Source organism: Chamaea fasciata, unplaced genomic scaffold, assembly GCF_029207755.1.
Source record: "Chamaea fasciata isolate MVZ Bird 193981 ecotype frontalis unplaced genomic scaffold, bChaFas1.0.hap1 SCAF_1, whole genome shotgun sequence".
In the NCBI taxonomy this organism is placed as follows: Eukaryota; Metazoa; Chordata; class Aves; order Passeriformes; family Sylviidae; genus Chamaea; species Chamaea fasciata.
The window spans coordinates 108731404-108749981 of record NW_027094086.1 but is presented as its reverse complement, the minus strand read 5'-3'; the positions used below and the strand labels follow the sequence as shown (position 1 = coordinate 108749981).

General features: G+C 39.4%; 1 protein-coding gene across 4 annotated transcripts in view; it reads left to right on the top strand.

Moving 5' to 3' along the window:
• The window catches only part of MYRIP (myosin VIIA and Rab interacting protein), a 207894-nt gene extending 189686 nt beyond the window's left edge, over positions 1–18208 (top strand). For all 4 annotated transcript variants that reach the window (XM_066193057.1, XM_066193049.1, XM_066193040.1 and 1 more), the window contains 6 exons: positions 7800–7994; positions 11801–11962; positions 13610–13714; positions 13810–13870; positions 14667–14785; positions 15466–18208. In XM_066193057.1, the coding sequence (XP_066049154.1) occupies positions 7800–7994; positions 11801–11962; positions 13610–13714; positions 13810–13870; positions 14667–14785; positions 15466–15498 (675 nt within the window). In that variant the 3' untranslated portion in view covers positions 15499–18208. The remainder of the gene's footprint in view (positions 1–7799; positions 7995–11800; positions 11963–13609; positions 13715–13809; positions 13871–14666; positions 14786–15465) is intronic.
• Positions 18209–18578: the final 370 nt, after the last annotated feature.

Sequence of the window (18578 nt, the reverse complement as noted above, 5' to 3'; positions counted from 1 at the left end):
GAATGAGCCTGTGTCTCCTGGTGGCTGGGCTTCTTTAGGCATTAGTGCTGGTGCAGGCACTGTCCTCACAGAAGATGATGTCTGTAGTTTCTGTGGTCATTATCTTGCAACTGCCTGAATTCCTAGGTATTTTGGCTGGTGTGTTGGTTCAGGCAGGGGTTTATAGGAAACTGCCATCCAGCTTCATATGCCTAAAAGCTTTAGAAGTCTCTGAGTAAAAGTTGCTAAAGGAGAACCGCGTGGATCACTTTGACCAAAAAACTCAACAGCGTAAGTACAGTAGCTTTACTACATTGCTGCTATTATGGTAGTAATGCTGAACAGTGTAGTACAATGATACCTTCCTGGGTTAACAGCTTGGAAGATATTTGTGTCTGTTGTTTCACATTTTTGTGTGCAAGATGCTCAGACTAATTCTCGTGTTCTCATGGATCATTGCTTTTAAGATTGTGTTAATTATCTGGGCAGTCTCCCAGGGTGCAGGATTAAAAACTGAATGTGGGCAGCATTGTAAAAAGTGATCTTTAAAGTTTATAAACTGCAGGTAATCTATGAACAGGATTTTGAATTACAGCAGAGAAAAAAACATTTTGTTTAGGGAAGGTGAAAAGAGGTATGAGACAATAATCTTCGCATTGGGCTAATGGATCCAAAATTATAAGTTCTCAGTTTAACAAAGCAGTCAAGTATATGTTCAGCTTTAAACTGAGGTTTAAGTGGTTTGCTGGACAAAATTCACATTCAAGGTGTTTCTCCTATGTATTTGCTATTAATCAGTCTTTAGTATGAAATGCCAAGCTGATCCTAAGTTTATTCTGTCAAAATCCGAGTCTTACGTTTCAAGCATCAAGACCATAAAAATTTATTTTTTTAAAGTTTTCAAAGCGAGCAGTGATGTTTGTGTGCCTGCAATTCTTCCTGGGCTCAGTACAGTTGCATAAATATGGATGTAGCTGGACCATCTGAGATATCTTAGTGTCCCACAGGGCCTTAAGTTGCTTGTCCAGAATAAATGTGAATCTCCCAGGTCGATGTCATATCTGACAGTGTTGTTTCAAAATTCTCACATACTTCAAGGTGTTTCAAATTGCACTTTGTCTACCTGTGTTTAAACAGCTGAATCAAAGCCCTGTTGGATCTACTGGTGAAGGGCAGAAGAGGTGACACTTCAGCTGCCTTCACATGGGGAATACAGCATCTTCATAAACAGATTTTTTCTCATAGTCTCAGTTTTAAAACTTGCATGCGTGGACACCCAAGGCAGCTCTGTCCAGTGTGCATGCAAGGGGAATCTCCTTCAGTTCTCTCCTTGCCAAAGATTTATTTAGTTAAGGAGAAAATGTCCCAGCCATTCTACAGATCCAGTTGCAGAACATCAGTGAACATTTGTGTAAGCTGCTGGAACAAAATGGTGGGAAAATAGACTATTTTGTCTTCTTTAGTAAACTGCCCTGAGACCTGGCAGTGAAAACTGAGCTCTTTCAGATCTAGCTGGAAGAGTTTCAAGGAAATGCTGCTCCTCAGCTGGAAGGTATTTCTGTCACAGCACAGCCATTAGGGCAACTGTGGTTTTGTTATTGCTTAAGGCAAAACCAGTCAGTTCAGTTTAAACAGGCCTAAGGAAATTAGGGAGATTACTGTAAGCCTACTGGCTGGTCACTGGAGACTTGTACTACCACAGGTTTTACTTGTTTGTTTTGGGACAGTGAGGCCAGGAGAGGGGCAGCAGCAAATAGTAGGAAGTGATTTGGCACAAGACATCTTACTTAACTTAGCCCAGGTGTTTCCCACATGGGCATCTGACTGTGGCATAAGTGAGGTACAGACTCTTTGGTAACTACTGTTGAAATTGCTGCAATATACACTCCAAAAGTGAAGATAGCTTTTCTTCTTCTTTTCGTTCCTAGTGACACTTTTAGTGATGGTGGATATAGTATTTTCCCTCTGTTTCTTTCATTTTATAAACAATTGTGTGTGACTTGCCATATCTGTCTCAATGAGTTCTGTTACTCTAAATCTTACAAAATTAAATTAGGCATTGCTTTTTAAAAAATATTTTAGTAATAAATGTAAAATCTAAATTTTATGCTATTTTAATCTTGGTAGTTTCTTTATCCTTGCTGTTTATCCTGAACTTCCCTGTAAGTCTGAACCTATATAGTTGTTAACCTCTGTAGCTGTTAATATAACTTTTCTGCCTTTTTATTTAACTGCTTTCCCACTATCTAGGAAAAACAAAAGGCTTTTGATCTTCATTTAAAGCTGCAGTTTTTATCCACTGTATTGCAGCAGGTGAGAAAGCTTTGTTTTGTTTGTGTATTCTTACATCTCTTATGTAGTAAGAGATGCCATAACGTGATATTGAGGGTTTGCACATTTCCAAATCAACATTCTCAAACTCAGAATGTTTTCTTGGAAATATGAGGCCTGAAAAATCATACTTTTTGGCCACAATCACTAATCATTGCAGAAAATTACTTTATAATCATAATTAATATGTGATGCAGACTGCTCCCTTGTTTGGCCTTGTGATGAAAATTTGGTTTTATCAGTAAAGAAGAAAAGAAGACAAAGATAAGGTGTATGAACTTTCTATTCTCATGTACTCACCTATATTAAGAAATTTGGAAGGAAGTTTTCTGACTGTAGTGGTCTTCAAAAATCTTTCTAAGCTCTCAATTTAAAAAATAATCAAAACCCTTAATTCATTGTAGAGTTTGTACAGTAAGTAGGTATCTTCTCACTTTGCTGTAGTGACTGTTGTTTACCACTCTTCTAGGCAGAAAGAGGTTTCATATTCTGTGCTATTTGAATCTCAGCTTCTGAGGATCACATATTAAAAATATTTTCATTATATTCCCTAAGCAAATATATGTTTATCTTATATTTTAAAATACCTGCTATTTTTAGTATGTCATACATCATTCTCTCAGTCATGAAATAAGAATCACTTTTTTTTGTGTTAGAAGTTGATGCTTAATAAACTTTTCTCAATTTTTTTCTTTTTTCCTTGCTCTTAATTTTGTCCTATGAGTTTCAATCATCTTCTAATTATCTTGATTTTATTTAGTAAAAATATCAATGGTGACATTAAAGAAGAAGTGTTTTTCCAGTTATGTAATGTCATCAGTCTGTGTCCATTGTAGATCAGAATCCTCTGTGGGTTTTAAGATGTAAATATTTTAATTTCCAACTTAGCCTATAATATGTCACCTCTTGGAAAATCACATATTTTCTCGTGATTATAGGCAACTTGATTCTAGAAATAAGGCATTATAAGTTAATGGGCATAACATGTGTAACTATATAAGGACAGTGGATTGAGTTAGTAAAATGTAATATTCAGAATTACCTAGCACAGTCAAAAAGAGAGACTTTATTTCTCTGTGTTATACTTTGGAGACTATCAGTAAAATAATAGCTCTCAGCCTGTAAGATAATTTTGCCTTCTTTTTCTAAAGGAATGCCCATAAATGAAGATATTGATGTTGAAGGTCAGGGTGGGAAGTCTTAAACTTGAACAGAAGAGTAATTCCTTGATATCACAGTTTTTCATGGTATACTTGTCTGCCATCAGACAGCCAGGAAAAATTTAGCCTTTTTTTTCCCCACAGTTTTCATGGTAATTGGTGGTTAGGGCTCACATTTGAAGGTCAGGGTTGATGATTGCCACACATAGTTGGGCACTGATGGCTCTTTTCTTCCCACGCTGTGACTTGTGTCCCAGATTCTGCTGACCTGTGAAGGACTTTGATTGGGCTTTTCAGGGCCTTCTCAAAACTCTACAATGAACTTCCATAGGGTGAGGAGATGAGTGAGACACGTTTGGGGTTTGCTTTTGTTTTCACCCAGCTTGGATGCAGTCAGGTTACTCTGAAAGGATGAGTTAATCAGTGGCAAAGCAAAACTTATCTTCTCCCCAGCTCCCCTTATCTCCCTACATAAAGAGAGGGATATTGACTGTGACTCAGTGCATGATATAACACTTTGACACTGGAGCTAAAAATGATTGCACCAGAAGTCATCAAGGATGTGGTCAATACTGCCAGGTCTGCTAGTGATGGAAAGGTGTTCTTGCTCTACTTCTTGATCTAGCTGTTGATGTCACTGTTCTCTGTTGAATTGCACGTCACTCCCTCCCATGCTCTTTAAAAGAGCCTAATGATGACATGGTTGTGGCAGAGAAAAAGAAAACACTAATGGCTGAGTACAGTGTGCAGAAAAAATAGTGCTAGTAATAGAGAATTTAACTATTTTAAGAGCATCAAAAATAAAAGCCATAATGTTCATGCAGAGAAAAGGATGTGAAAATGTCCTAGGCTGCTGAGATGCATACACTTAAAGCTCAACTGCTCTTAGCAATTTGGGTACTTAATATTGCTTTAGTTTTATCATCCTGTTTTCTTTCTGTTACTTGTGCAAGAATGCAAATAATGGTCTATAAAGCACCTTCTAGTGTAGCATGTTCAAGTTAAACAACTCAGGAAATATTGTCAGTATCAACAGGGAAAGGAAAGGGAGATAGCAGAAGGAAAGAGAAGTGGCTAACGGTCATCACACCACTTTATCTTTAGACCACTGAAACATAATCTTAAAACAGGAATACTTTCCATCTGATAAACAGAAATGACAGTAAAGAAGTTTTACAAGATACTTGTTATATTCTGTGCAAACATATATGTATGCTTGCATACACACACATTTTTAGCATTTCATTGGTTTTAAGATTCAATCACAAAGAACTCCGAGAAATTGAGCATGTTCTTTTGACTGTGTCCTTAACATGTTGATGACCATGGATATTAATTATCTTAAAAAGGATAAATGCATGTTTTCCTCATTCCATTAGATGCTTAGTCTCAAATTCAGTAAAAAGAAAAAATTCTCATAACTAATAGAAACATCTTGGTCTGCTGCATGGATTTGATTTGGGAGTGGTGGTGTTAATTCAGAAGTAGGGGTAGCACACTTGAAATCCAAATGCATTCCAGAGTTTAAGAAGAATGGCTGCACTTAGCTTTCCTATGCTGGATATTTGTACCAGAGATTGCTTTCTACATCTACCACATCCATATTAGTTCTCTGACTTGCTTGACAAGACAGAGCCTGAGTCATGGCATGACAGCTGTCTCTGAGTCATTAGAGGTGCAAACAATGACCTTTCCTGCAAGGGCAAGATAAATTAGACAACCAAGAGGTGTTTGGAGCAATTTGAAATCCACCTACCAGGATGATCTTGATGTGTGTGTGTGTCTGAATTTCAGGTGATTTTTATATGATCCTATAAATCCTGCGTTTGACAAGGGTGGTCAGGGAAGAGAGATGTTTGTGAAGTACTAAAACCCGGCAACACTTTTTTTTTTTTTTTTTAAATTCTATTTTGGGGTTTTCTCATTACACATATTAAATAATAATATCTAGAGTACCTTACTATATTTGTAAATTGACCATTTTGGAACATGAGCTGTTTTAATAGCTTTTGACAGTTGCTCAAAAGGAGGGTAAAACGTACGTAAAATCATTAACTGAGTATCCAGTTTTTTAAAAATCCCATTTCTCTACCTATGGAGGATTAGACTGGACATTAGGAACCATTTCTTCACTGTGAGGTTGCTCAAACACTGGCTTCCTAGAGAGGTGGTCAGTGCCCACCCATGTTAGTGTATAGGAGGCATTTGGGCAACGTCCTTAGCGACGTGCTTTAACTTTTGGTCAGTCCTGAACTTGTCAGGTGGCTGGACTAGGTGATCACTCATCATCTTCCAAATGAAAAGATGTTCTTTTCTATCCTGTTGAACTTCTCTTCCCCTATGCATACCTGTTGAGAAGCTAGGGTATTTTTCACTCAAAATCTTGATATCACAAAGATTTCTATCACAGACAACTTTACCGGGAAAACAGAAAAATTATTTTATAGTAATTGGTCTGTGAAAAATGCCAATATGGATTCTCATATTGTGGTATAAAAACAACTTTTTCTAACTTAATATAATCTTTTTTTTTAATTCATCATTAACTAAAAAGGATAATAAAAATTTAAGAAATAACACCAAAGTGAGGCTACAGTACAGAAATGAAGAACATACATCAGTGAATATGATGAAGAATATGTAGTGTCTGGCTTTCATCCTTTTTTGTTCACTACTCACAGAATATAAGAACTAGATACTTGTGGAATTAAATAATAAAAGAAAGTAACATTGATTTTCTTTCTTCTCTTCTTCCTATAAAATTATTGATCTGTTTTTAACCTAATTGGCACTTGTGAAAATAAATGGAAAAAAAAAACAGTAGGCTATTCATGGGGTCCAAGTATTTGTTCTCAGTAAGAGAGTCCCAGGTCTGCTTGTTTGTAGCTGTGTTGGCTGTCCTAACAAGCTAAAGATCGAGTGCTGAAGCATACTGTATTTGCTTTGTTCTTCTCTTTAATCTCTCATTCCAATTATTTCTTGTAATTCAGATGAGTAATAGTGCTAAAGATGCCTTAACGTATTGATACACAAAAATTGAATAGGTACTGCTAAAAATGTAGCTTTTCAGTAAAAGTCTTATCTAACATAAGAATGGACAGCTGATTAAAGGAAAGAGATAATGAAAGTAGATTTCCAGTTTAACCCATCAGAAACTGTGGGAATCAAAAGAACATTATTTCTCCCATATCCTGCCTATTGACATTTTTAATCAGTTATACTCTCCTGTACCATAGAATTTACTGCATAGAATCCAAAGACTGTCCATTTCCTCAGTACTGATCCACAGATACTTTGTTTGTGAGAAAATGTACAAACAGGTGGGCCCCTAATTCACATGCATAAGTATTTGCAGGTTTGAGGAATTAATTAAATTTTGGTTTAATTTTTTTCCACACTTTCTTTTAGGCAAAGCAACACTAAAGTTATTGCACATATATTAAGTGACAGTATTTTTATCGGTTTCAACAAGCTTTGGCTCAGTCTCCAAGCTGTATAGTTTGGATGTTGAGCTTTGGTGCTTAAAGATACATCAGATGAATTTTTTTTACTTCATCAGAGGAGTTGTCCTGAAGCTTAAAGCTGTGTGAGAATCACAAGAATCAGGGCAGTACGGAACACTGATAAAAAGGTTTTCAGTTGTTTTTAAAAGATCAATAAAACTGCCTGTTTTTCCTTGGTATCTGATATAATTTATTCCATGTTAAAAAAAAATAGGTAAATTGAAATAAAAAAAAAAAAATAAAAGGATACAAGTGTTTGCACACTTTTAGCTCAGTCTTTGTTTATTTGGGGTGATCATTTAATTCACAGGAAGCATTTTAGTAAAATGCTATCCTTACAGGGCTGCTGAAGATTGCCTTCCCATGTTTGCATCTTCAATGAAATGGCTTCTGTGGATACAGACAAAGATGATTGCACATCTCTTTGTCAGTATCCAGAAAGGAAAATTGTGTTTTAAAATATGTCTAAAACACTTTCGCAAAACCAGCTTTATGTAGCTCACTTAGAGTTTAAAGCTGGATATTTGTGTGCTCCTTTGGGATAAGATTTGAACCCTCCCTCCAGTAGAATTGTGTTGTAGAAGAATTGCATGTGTATGTTATTTTGCATGTGTAGATGGTATGTAGGGTATGTGAGAAAGGGAAGGAGGATAAGGTAAATAAATTCCAATTCCATTACATGGTTCTTGTGTCTGTTTGCAGGAGAGAGCCATGGATATGCTTTTAGCATGGCTAAAGCTGTGGCTAGTAGATGGTGATTGATACCTTACCCCTCTATGCTAATTCAGTGCTGTTGTTTTCTCTGTCTGTTCTTGTAACAAAATAGAAGTACTCTGCTGTCTCTCTCTGCAACATATCTACAGAAGTCCTGAAAGTCATCAATGCCACTGAAGAACTGATAGCAGAATCCACCGATCCCTGTGATTTCCCAGATGACATTCAGGACAGAGGACGAGGAACCCTCCCGCTGGGCACAGATCCTGTCAGACTCGATGAGCAGCTCACCACACTGGAAGAAAATGTAAGAAGATGAATCAGTATGTGAAAGACTCACATGTGGGAGTTGGGGTACCTGTTTGTGTGCACCAACTCGAAAGGGAAAATACATGGGCAGCATCAGTGGGTGTTCAAAATTAATTTGGGGTTTTAAAAAAATATACAAATAGGGAAGAATTGTGTTTCAACAGTGCTTAACTGTGTTGATGGGGGTTTTTTAATATGTACTTTAAAATACTGAGGGGAGGGGGAGTTGGATGCTTTGGGGTTTACAACTAAATTTAGAAATTCTATCGCAGAAGCTCACTTATGCCCTCCACACCTCTGTGGCAGTGTGGCTATGCCACGCCTGGCTGAAACTGCACATTTCCTCATCTCAGCACAACCTCATCACTCCAAGGACAGGTGGGGAAAGCATGTCTCCAGTCACACAGAGAAGTGGAGAAGCTCTTCTTCCCCAGCACACAATGCTGAGCACCCAGGGAGCTGTCTCCCGCACTGTTAGAAAGAGCGGGCTGGAGAATCTGAATTAAACAAACACTTGTTTGGCCTTGTCCAAATCATCCATCCTTTTTCATTAATACCTGTCATCTGCAGGGGAAAGTACAATGCCAAATCATAGAAGGAAGTCACTACTCATTGGAAATTTTTGTGAATCCACTTAATGGAGTTGGTACACCTTTAACTTTCAATTTTCTCCGCTTCCCTCATTTAAGTGATTACTTTTCAGTGCTCTTTCCCTTCATTAGGAGCTCTTAAAGATCTCATAGGAGTCTGAACTGTCCCATTAGATCATCCTGGTCAATTCAAGAAAACAAATCCTGGTTTTCTTTAGCCCCAGAAAATTTTCAGACAGAATCTCCTCTTAGAGGATAAAATCAGTTTCCTCCACAGAAATGCATTTTCTCAGTAGCCCCAGGCTAAGAACTGAGTGGAACATACTCTATGGCACTAAAAGCCAGTTCTGGCACTGTAGTATCCAAATAGTATCCAAAAGGTCCAAACACCACAGAATTCATCTGGTAGGAGAGTGAATATGGAGTAAAAATCCTAGTCCAGGCTGGACCACATCTTCAGAAGAACTAAGAAATTCTGCAGGACAAAGAGCAATTTGGGGAAATCTGCTTCTGTCCTGGTATTTTTTTTTTTTGCCTTTTTTTTTTTTTTTTTTTTTTTTTTCCCTGTGGAGAACTGTGTTGTAAACTATCTAAGATGCATGTTTTTTTCCCCAGTTACACTTCAATAATCACTCCCAGCAATGTGGAGCTTTGGCATCTGTGGTGCTGTGGCCTCTAATCATTCATTTGGGCCAAGCATTTCTCACTGAGCAGACACTGGGAACAGAGGCAGAGCATTTCTTGCTTTGGCTTCTCCTTCACTGCAGCATCTCTGGTTTTAGCTTCTCCCAGTTCCCTGCAGAGCTCACAAGGTATCCAGCTCAGCCTTGCTGTGTACCCCCAGTATATCTTTCTCTGTCCCACACAGGACATGAAGTAGGTGCAAAATGGTCACAGTTTGAAGATTTCAGCATTAAACTCTATGGTAAAGAGCCTTTAGAAATCCAGGAAACCATAACTTTTCACATTGCAGCTGGGACCATATCTACATGAACCACATCCTCTTTGTGGCAACCTCCACAAGAGGATCTGGGTGTTTATAAACACTCTGTTCATTTTTGTTCTCTCTAGCCTTTTGAGGGCTGTGCGTCCATAGTGTGGAGAATGTAGGGCCATCTGTACCAGCAAAAGGTTGGGGTTTTGTGGAAGTTGTACATACCTAAATGATGGTAAAATAAGTCTCTACAATCTAAATGTGAATGTATGAATAAGGGCTTCACTTAGGGGAGACCTGCAAGGACACCATTGCTATTTGGAACTATAACAATTGTCCAGGTAAAGAGAACACTGTTTAGAAAAATATTTTCTTTAGATCCAGCTGGAAAATGTTCATCAACATTTCACAAATGTAGGGGCTGATTGAGTTACAGAAACACTGATGACCTTTCCTTCCCACATTTTTCTATCAGTCCCATTTTCTTTAGATTTTTCTTTTCCTCTCTTGAAAAGGACATCTTACTGTGCAGAGATTTTTGCCACAGCACTTAAATGCATCTTTTCCTCAACTTTCTAAAGATGCTGCTGTTCAAAATGTTCTATTTCTTCTTTCTCTAAGCTTTTAGATATGACAGGGAAATCTGAAAAATTGCCTTTTAATCTGAACTGGCTATGGTGTGTCATACTTAAAAGTTGCATCTTTTATGTGAACGGTTAGAATAATTAAACCCAACAAGACCAGGAGCATTTCTATTTAAATCATCATGTTAACTTTATGGGCCATCTGTGTCCCAAGGTACTTCAGCAAAGATGTTACATCAGATCCATTATTTCTTTTAGATATGTTTTTCAAAGATATCATGCCTGCAGTTAGAAGAAGTTCTTACAAGATGCAATTTGTACAAACGTAGTGATTTTGTTTCTTAGCAAAGTCACATGCATGAAAAAAAACTATCTGCACGACAGAAAGAAAAAAGAAATCTATTTCAAGCAATTAAGAAACAATAATGAAAAATAGAAAAAGAATAGAAAGTAAACAAATTTCAATCTGGTCATTCTCCCCCATTTTGATCCATAAAGCCACAGCATTGCCATAAATTATTTGAATACCTCTTATGTCAAAGGACTGAATGATCTAGGAATTGTGGACAGATATAATGACTGGAGTGGAAGACATATGAAATGAAGGTGTAGGCTCAAGGATCTGCTTCAGATCCTGTTTGCTTGCCCCTTGAACCCTGAAGTCGGCCACAACCATGTTTAATTCCTGCTGGCTTTGTAACAACATGGTCTTTATTGCTATTGCAGTGGGGAAAATCAGAATATATATTTAATTTCCACCTCACTGTTACTAGCCTAATGGAAACAAATCTCTTGCCTAAAGAGTAAATGGGCAGAAAGTGCAGTATTTTTGTGTGGTTCTGCACAATTTCAAGCACAGATGTCAAAAGCTAATGCTTGAAAATTACCCTTTTCTATAAACCAGTGACTTCCATGCACCTTTAGGGCATTTGTGAAATAAAAGAAACAGTAAAACACAGTGTATCACTAATTACTGCTCTGAGGGGCTGAATGGGAAATGAAACCTTTAGCTGTAGTTACAGATACCAGAGGGGTGCCAAAATAGTAAGAGTTGTTCATTTTTAGGAAAGAACTCTGAATTATAAAGTCAGTAATTCTCTCTTATGTGGCCCAAATAAGCCTATTGATCCTCCACAGGTTCTCTCAAAGACCCACGAGGTGGGAAGGTTTTGCCTGCTGTATATTTGGGTGAGAGCAGGATGGGATTGAAAATCATTACACATATAAGCACACTTACTCCATAGGAAGTTAATGACTATTTGCTGCTGAACAGTTACTTGTGCAGTTTTTACTGCCAGAAGGCATCAGGTGCATTTAAAGCAACACAGCTTTATATGAGGCATGATCTGTTGACTTCTCTTTGTATACTTAGGGTGTTATGTGATGGAATATCAATTATTAAAAAAAGAAAACTTTCCAACTTTTTTCTTTGCTGATCAATCTGGAACAAATCTGGTTTGGAATACCATTGTAGTACCTATGAAATCTGCAATGCAGCCACCTCATTCGTCCCTTCTCTTTGTGGATCTGTGCTTTTCAGATTATTTCCCCATGACTTTCCTCTGCCAGCTAAATGTCCCTGTGGTGGGCGAGCAAGCAGGGAAGCTTGCAGGTATGATGGGAAATGCAGTCTGCTCAAACCTGCATGCCCACAAACCAGGAATCACTGACCCCTGTCCCTGCCTTGGCCCTGCAGGTGTACCTGACAGCCAGCACGGTGTATGGGCTGGAGGGGCAGCTGACCAACCTGGAAGACGCCGCACGCAAGATCAACAGTGTGACTGAGGAATCTGAGCTGGCCGATCTGGAGGATCAGGTGGCCACAGCAGCTGCCCAGGTTCACCATGCAGAGCTTCAGGTGAGGACAGCAGCTCCTCCCCATCTGCAGGTTTCACACTGCCTTGCCTAACGCCCACCTCACTGTATACACTTTGAATATTCTTTTGTTCTGCTGTAGCCTGGTGATCTAAAGATGCTGACTGCATCACACAAGCTGAGCAGAGCATAACTGAGCTGTATAACTCAGCCCAGACAGATGTACTGTATCTCTTTGTTTCTTCCCGCAGCTTGGTTTTGGACGTGGCACTGCAGCAGCCTCTTACTGCATAAGATTACTCCTTGCTGCCAGGCAGCTCCCCTGGTGTGCTTTGTGTCATGTGCATGGCCCCAGTCAGGCAGCAAATAGAGTCTGAGGCAGTTTATCTAATCAGAAACTTGTCAAGCACTTTCCAAAAGATGCCACTGTTGGCAGTTTTCTACCAGCAAAGGCCAACAGGAGCCAGAGGCTGAGCCAAGGGCAGAGGCTAGGACTTGCATGCCTGCCATGGGATTTAGATGCTAAGCAGCACACATCACAGCCAAAGGCATGAACTCTTGTGCACTGTGATGTAGCACCGCTCTAGCAGGCTGCAGAAAGTCCAGGGCTCAGGACAAGTTGGAATCTGGTGCCAAAAGCTGAACAAGATAATGCTGCCAGACCTCAAGGGGCTAACACTGCTTGCAGCTCACTGCCCAGTCCGTACCCAGCAAGATGCCCTGACCTGACTGTGTCAGGGTTTAACGGGGAGTACCTGATGATTTCTCTCAGTGGAAGCATGCTCAACTTGGGGCTGAGCAAATATCTGAGAGCCTGACATGTCTCTGATGTCAGAAGTGCATTGCTGTACTACTTGGCAAAATGTCAGTGGTGTTTTCTTGGCTTTGGTCATTATTTTAGGGTAAATCTGTTAATGGGGATGATAGGGAGGAGGAGAGAGGCCTAAACTATGCAAGGAGGCCAATGGAAGATCTTCTGCAGAGTGAAGCCAACTGTGGCTTCAGGTGTCATTGTCAATCATCAGCTGGGTTATATGTCTGACTTCTCTGACTCTTCTTTCTCTTTTGGCAACACTTGTCTCCACTACTCTCAATATCAGACTACTTTCCCCTGGCAGGTTTTTTTTTTGCATTCAGTATTTTTATATAGTGTGTGCCTGCATTTATGCATGCTTGTGTTTAATATGCATATGCATTTGAACTATAAATATTTAAGACCAAATGTTTAGATTTTGTGACAGAGGATTTACTTTGCGCATGTATGAAATTAATTTTGAGTTAGGAAATGTGTCCCACAAAATCATTCTTTGAATGTACCCTTTTAAAAACACAGCTTGAATGAATTTGGGATTATGTAAGGTAATTGGGAGATAGCAGATGCAGGTTTTCTCTCCTCCTTTCTTTTTTTCCTCAAAAGGAGTAAAATGCCTCTTCCTTGGAGTCACAAGGTAGGTTGGATTGTTCTTTTACTCCATCTTTACTAACAAATTAAGCCCCTTTTAATGTCAGGACTAAAGAATGCAGCAAAGTGTCAGAATTGCTGAAGAAGTTAGCCATCTGTTTATATTTTCTTATTAAAGAGGATTTTACTGGGGGAGGGTTATATTTCAGTAGTGGCATCCACAGTAATTTTAAAACTTCTTTTCCCCCCTCCCCATCTGTCTGTCTCTCTCTTTTATTTTCTTTGAAGATTTCAGATATTGAGAGCAGAATATCAGCTCTCACTGTTGCAGGCTTGAACGTGGCTCCCTGTGTTCGCCTGACAAGGAAACGGGATCAAAAGCAAACAAACCAGGTGCCAGAACATTCTGTAGTATTCAAAAATACATTGGGGAAATCTTGCCTCTTTCTCTATAATGGAATTGAGTAATGTATATGTGTTGTTTACAGATGCATACAATAGACACATCAAGACAGCAGAGGAGAAAACTTCCAGCTCCACCAATACAAGGTGCGCCTAAAGTGTTATATAAATGAGAGAGAGTGAGAGACAGAGACTCTCTTTGTAAGATTCAATATGATGTACAAGTCAGCAAAGTAGGGAAAAGTTTAAGTTATGAAATGAACAGAGGAAGCCTAATAGACTGTCCCATCCTCCTCATTTTCCATGTACTTGTATTATATAAAACACCCCTTTGTTACATTTAAAAGCATCACCACTTTCTCTTCAGTGAAAGTTGTGACAGTGACAAGTAAACAAGAGCAGAGGCAGAAGGCTGGAGAAAGCAAATAAGGAATGCTCAATACTTGTCCTGCAAGAGGGGTGCTGCTGCTGCAGTGTGGCTGGACACCACACAGTGAGACTGTCACCCTCCTCAACCCATCACTTCCTTAAAGTCTGTATTTGCTGATTTCAGGCTGTATGAAATGGCTCAGTAATGTTCCTGGTATGTCAGAGAATGGCTGTGAAATGTCTTTATAAAATCAAGTGGTTTTTTTCTTTCATGATTTTTTGTGGGTTTTTATTGTTGGGGTTTTTTTTTTTAACTCTGCAGAGCATTATCTCTGAAAATTCTAGGGCTTGGTTCACTGCACTATTCTTTTGTAATTCCACTGATTGACATGGCCTCAAACTTTAATTTATTTGGAGTACCACAGCCTGCTGTTTTTAATTTGAATTGAATCCAGCTTTCCTCATACATCTTAGGGAAAGTTTTATCTCTCTAGAAGCTGTGACTCTTCATAAGTGTTTTTAAATCTGCTTCAATCTCTTATGTGAAAAATCTCCCCTTTTGTATTTTTCCCAGGTGAAAAAATAGATGGTTCTCCAGTTACCACTGTCAGAACGTTTAACAGAAACTTCATGCTTCAAGGATCTCTAACACAAAGAACTAAGGAAAGGAAAAGCACTGCCAAGGACTTAATGGTAAACAAATGTTTTTAAAACTCTGTTAAAAGTAGTCAGATAGAGAGATAGCACTATCTGTGTAGGCAGCTGTATTTCAGCATCTTCAGAAATCTTCTCTTGATAGTTTGAGGAAAAAATAATACAGACTGCTGAGGCAACTCTTGAACAAGAGGTTGACCAGTGTCCTGGAAGATGTCTGACTACGTATCATAGAATACCAGCTCCTGAATGTCAGCCTGTGATAATGTAGCCTGGCTGCTAGTTCTCCAGGAATGTGCTACCCGTATTTTTTAAAGAATAACTAAATTAGTCATCCCCTGCATTTCAGACCTCTGAACCAGGCCCTCAGAGAACCAGCTGTGCCTTGTAACTTAGGAGGTGAGAATTACCTTGAATTTCACTAATTGTTGAGAAATGTTCAAAGGTTATCAAAGTGGAATTTAAGGGGTAGACAGGTGGCTCTGCAGGGTTTGAAAAAAGAGGCTTCACTCAGACCACCCAGGACAGCTGTCAGTCATTTCTCTGCAGCAGCCATAGAGGGAAAAGGGGAAAAGATGACTGTCCCAAAGCAGTGTGCCACAAGATATGTAGGAAATACATGGGGAGGTGAGAAGGGAAAGGACCTGGCTGTGTTCTTCAGCAGGTTTGTTTAGTCCTTCATTCATGTTATTTTTCTTTTCTATCCCTCTCTGTTCTAGGAACCTGCTATAGGATCTGCTGTGATGTACTAAACTTACACTTCCCTACTGCCAATAACACACTGCCTAAGGCTGTACACTAGAGTGCCTTTTCTTAACAGCCATTGTGTATGTCCAGCTGAAAATGGACCCTCAAGAACCCACAGAGCCTCAGTTATAGGGCTTCATTTGGATACCTCACTGAGAAAGCTGTCCAAGTCTTCAGCATCGTGGTCTGCTACAGGAAACTCTGCCTTAAAGTTCTCAGAGGACTCTAGACAGGATGCTATGTTTCAAATGCAAGGCTCCACATTTTAAGATGCACTTTTTCTCCCTATCGATTGTACTAAGTATGTCTTTAAACTGCAGTATGTTTTTGTACACTCAATCAGTCATAATTATAGGCCAATTAATCTGCCAAAGCAGACCTGTGATCCATATTTGCTGGCCTCTTACTATTCATGTGGGCATCTGTCGTGTCGAGCAATAAGAACAACTCTGTGCAGTGTGTGCTGCTTTTCAGCTGCATGGAAGGAGAGGAGTATCTGTGTACCTCGCTCTGCTCCCAGGGAGGCAGTGGGAGTCTTGGGAGGGTTGGTAGGAGGAGGAAGACTTCTCTGAGAGTACGTCTCACAGATTGAATGTTCCAACTCCAAAGCTAGGGATATTGCTCTAGGCAGCAGGGGTGTCATGCTGAGGCAGGAACTGGTGGCCACACATGTGGACCAGATGTCTGCTGAGTTATGATCCCAGTGTCTGGAAACATCTGAACACTGTTAAAGAAATTAACACCTTCATATGTCTTGTTCTTGGCAGCATTGTCCACTTGGTGATGGCCAACCGTGCTCTAGTTCAGAATAAATTCTGTCCAAACCTTTAAGATTGGAAAAAGGAGGTGAAAGCATTGGAGATGAGATCTCTGCTGACTGACTGGTGGTTGTGGGGTGGCAGCGGCTTGCCAGAGATTCCTTTCCGACATTCACTGGTGTTTCTGAGAAGGAGGCAAATGTAGCCCAGACTTCAGTTCTTATACTAGTCTGGAGGCCCAAAGAGTAGCTGGGGCCTGTTGCTGGTGCCACATGCACCCCACTACTACTGGACCACTCTGAATTAGATTGTGAATAGTAATATTCCTTTCATTTCTTGAGACCCTTAAGAGGTGAGTCAAACTAGAAGGCCCTTTGGCAGATGCCCAGGAGGGAGGATGCTGCTTACAGGGTGTCCCTCTCCCCCTTTTGTGGGAGAACATTGCCAATTTATGGTATTTTTTGCTCTGAAGAATACAAAGAAGGTATTCAGAGGAGGTGATAAGCCAGTGAATCCCTTACCTTCCACACTAGTTGCAGAGCAGGTACCCAAGCACAGATGGGATTGATGTGAAATGTGCTATGAAGGAAGGCGTGGGCTGGCAAGTTCCCCCTCAGCATAAAGAAGTGATGAGCTCTCCCAAGAGCTGTGGGTACCAGGAAGGAGGAGAACTCCTGCATTCCCTGGGCTCCCAGTGGACAAAGTGCCACATGTTACATGCAGCAGGAAAGCAGTTCTCTGGGACTCCAGGCCGTGCAATGTGGTTGGGCAAATACAAGCAAAACTGGGCGAATTTCCTGACTAGGCTGGATTTAGGGGGGTGAGTGGGGAAAACAAGGAATGGCTGGATGGATTGATTGGAAAAACAGTGCCAGTTGAAATCTGCCATCCACATTTGCCATCTAGCTTGTCAGTACTCTGATGTCCAGCTGCATGTGAGGAACCCTTGGAATAAATACAACCATCTTCCCACTTACAATACATAAGTGTCACTCCATCCCTTTAAGGAATTTCCATCTGCCCAAGATCTGACCCAGCGTGTTCATTCTGGGTGAAACTAGGCCTTCTTTTACTCTCACACAATACTAGTTCTCTGAAATTGGTTTGCACAGATGTGAGGGAAGAATTTAGTCCACTCTGTTTAATATATAAATATATACATAAAACAAATAGATTTTATTTATATATGCAATCCAGCAAAGGAGATTAAACAGAGTAGGATGCCTAGTAATTTTTTTGTTATTCAATCTCTTCCTCCATTGACTGTTCTCGTGTATGTATACAATACATTCCCAGGTTCTGGTTTATGCAGGTATGCGTGTTATGAAATGTCATTAATGGTGGTTGGTCTGCATATTCGTCTAATAAATAATAACTAATATTGTGTATGTAATATCAATGCAGAAATGACTAATTTTAATAGAATAACTCTGGCTTTTGTTCTGTTAGTGTGATTTAAACAAGCCAACAAAGTTTGGAGTAGATTGTTTTCCTTACGAGGCATGAAAAGCAACTATTATCGTGTTACAATGTTAAAATATTCAGTCTTCTTTGACAGACAAATGTGTACTGTGTAGGCATTGCAAAAAAAAACCAACAAAAAAAACTTAAAAAAAAAATCCCACCTGCTCTAAGGCATTTGAATTTTTACAAATGTTTATTGTGCCAAATATGTGCAAAGATATAATTTACTGTTTTAAAAAAATCATAAAAGCATATGTTATAGCACACAAAGAATTATTTTGTCATCAAGTGATTTCAATCTTTAGTGTTAATATTTATATTTAGATTAATTTTTATAAATGAAAATATTTTAATGGGTAAAATGAAGACTATATGACCTATTTGATTAAGTCTGAGTGAATATTAAGCTTGCCTTGTTGTTGTTATCTGCATAATCACCAAGAATTATTGTCAAGAGAAATTATAAAAGAGTAAAAGCGATTTATGAAAAGAATGCCTTTTCAACTACTTGATTCATAAAGAAAACCAAAAAGTTCTTCTCTGTTGTTTGGATTTATGTGCACTTTGGCCTGGAAGCGTGCAGAACCTGCAGCCACACATGTGACACTGTCACACCCGGGACATGGGCATCTCCACAGGGGTGTCAGGGTTTGACGAGAGCAAGGGCCCACGCTCGGTTCACACCTCCTGCTCCTCCTCTAAGGCTGGGGTGGGAGGAATCCTGTTAGGAACATTTGCTGGTGAGTCTTCTCCAAACCGTTGAGTCTCTTGGCTGAAACACCATCTCAAGCACAGTTTCTCAGGTGGAATTTCTTGATCTCTCTCTGGGATGGCTACAAAAACTGAGCAAGACCCCTGCCAAT